General features: G+C 67.9%; 1 protein-coding gene across 1 annotated transcript in view; it reads left to right on the forward strand.

The window, feature by feature from the left end:
* KHSRP (KH-type splicing regulatory protein) overlaps nt 1-405 on the forward strand; it is a gene marked incomplete at its 3' end in the record, with an annotated part of 10,525 nt that continues 10,120 nt past the window's right edge. Inside the window, exons 1-2 of the mRNA XM_017729472.1 lie at nt 1-31; nt 255-400. Of these exons, the coding sequence (XP_017584961.1) occupies nt 1-31; nt 255-400 (177 nt within the window). The remainder of the gene's footprint in view (nt 32-254; nt 401-405) is intronic.

Consider the following 405-nt stretch of genomic DNA (forward strand, 5'->3'; position numbering starts at 1 on the left):
ATGGGGGCAAAATTCGGGCGGGTTTTCAAAGGTGGGGGGTCTCAAAGGGGGGGCGTCCCCTTTGAGGGTCTCATCTTGAGGGGGCCAGGTCCTATCCCTGCAGTTCCCCACCCGTGCCCACCAGGGGCCTTCAGGGATCGATCCCATGGGGGGGTCCCGGATTTTTGGGGGTGAAGGCCGGATTTTAGGGGTCACCTGGGGAAGGTGTCCCGGCTTTGGGGATCCCCCGTGACCTCCCCCCCCGCACCCCCCAGGGCTGGTGCTGTGCCTCGGGGTGGCAGCCAGGGCACTGTGGCGGGAGTGGCGCCGGCGCAGCACCAACAGCATCAGCTTCACCAACGCCACCTTCCGGAAAGGGCCCGGAGACCCCCTGGATGGGGGGGGGCTCGGGGACCCCCTGGTGAG

Source organism: Corvus brachyrhynchos, unplaced genomic scaffold (genome assembly GCF_000691975.1).
Source record: "Corvus brachyrhynchos isolate BGI_N302 unplaced genomic scaffold, ASM69197v1 scaffold721, whole genome shotgun sequence".
NCBI classification, from domain to species: Eukaryota; Metazoa; Chordata; class Aves; order Passeriformes; family Corvidae; genus Corvus; species Corvus brachyrhynchos.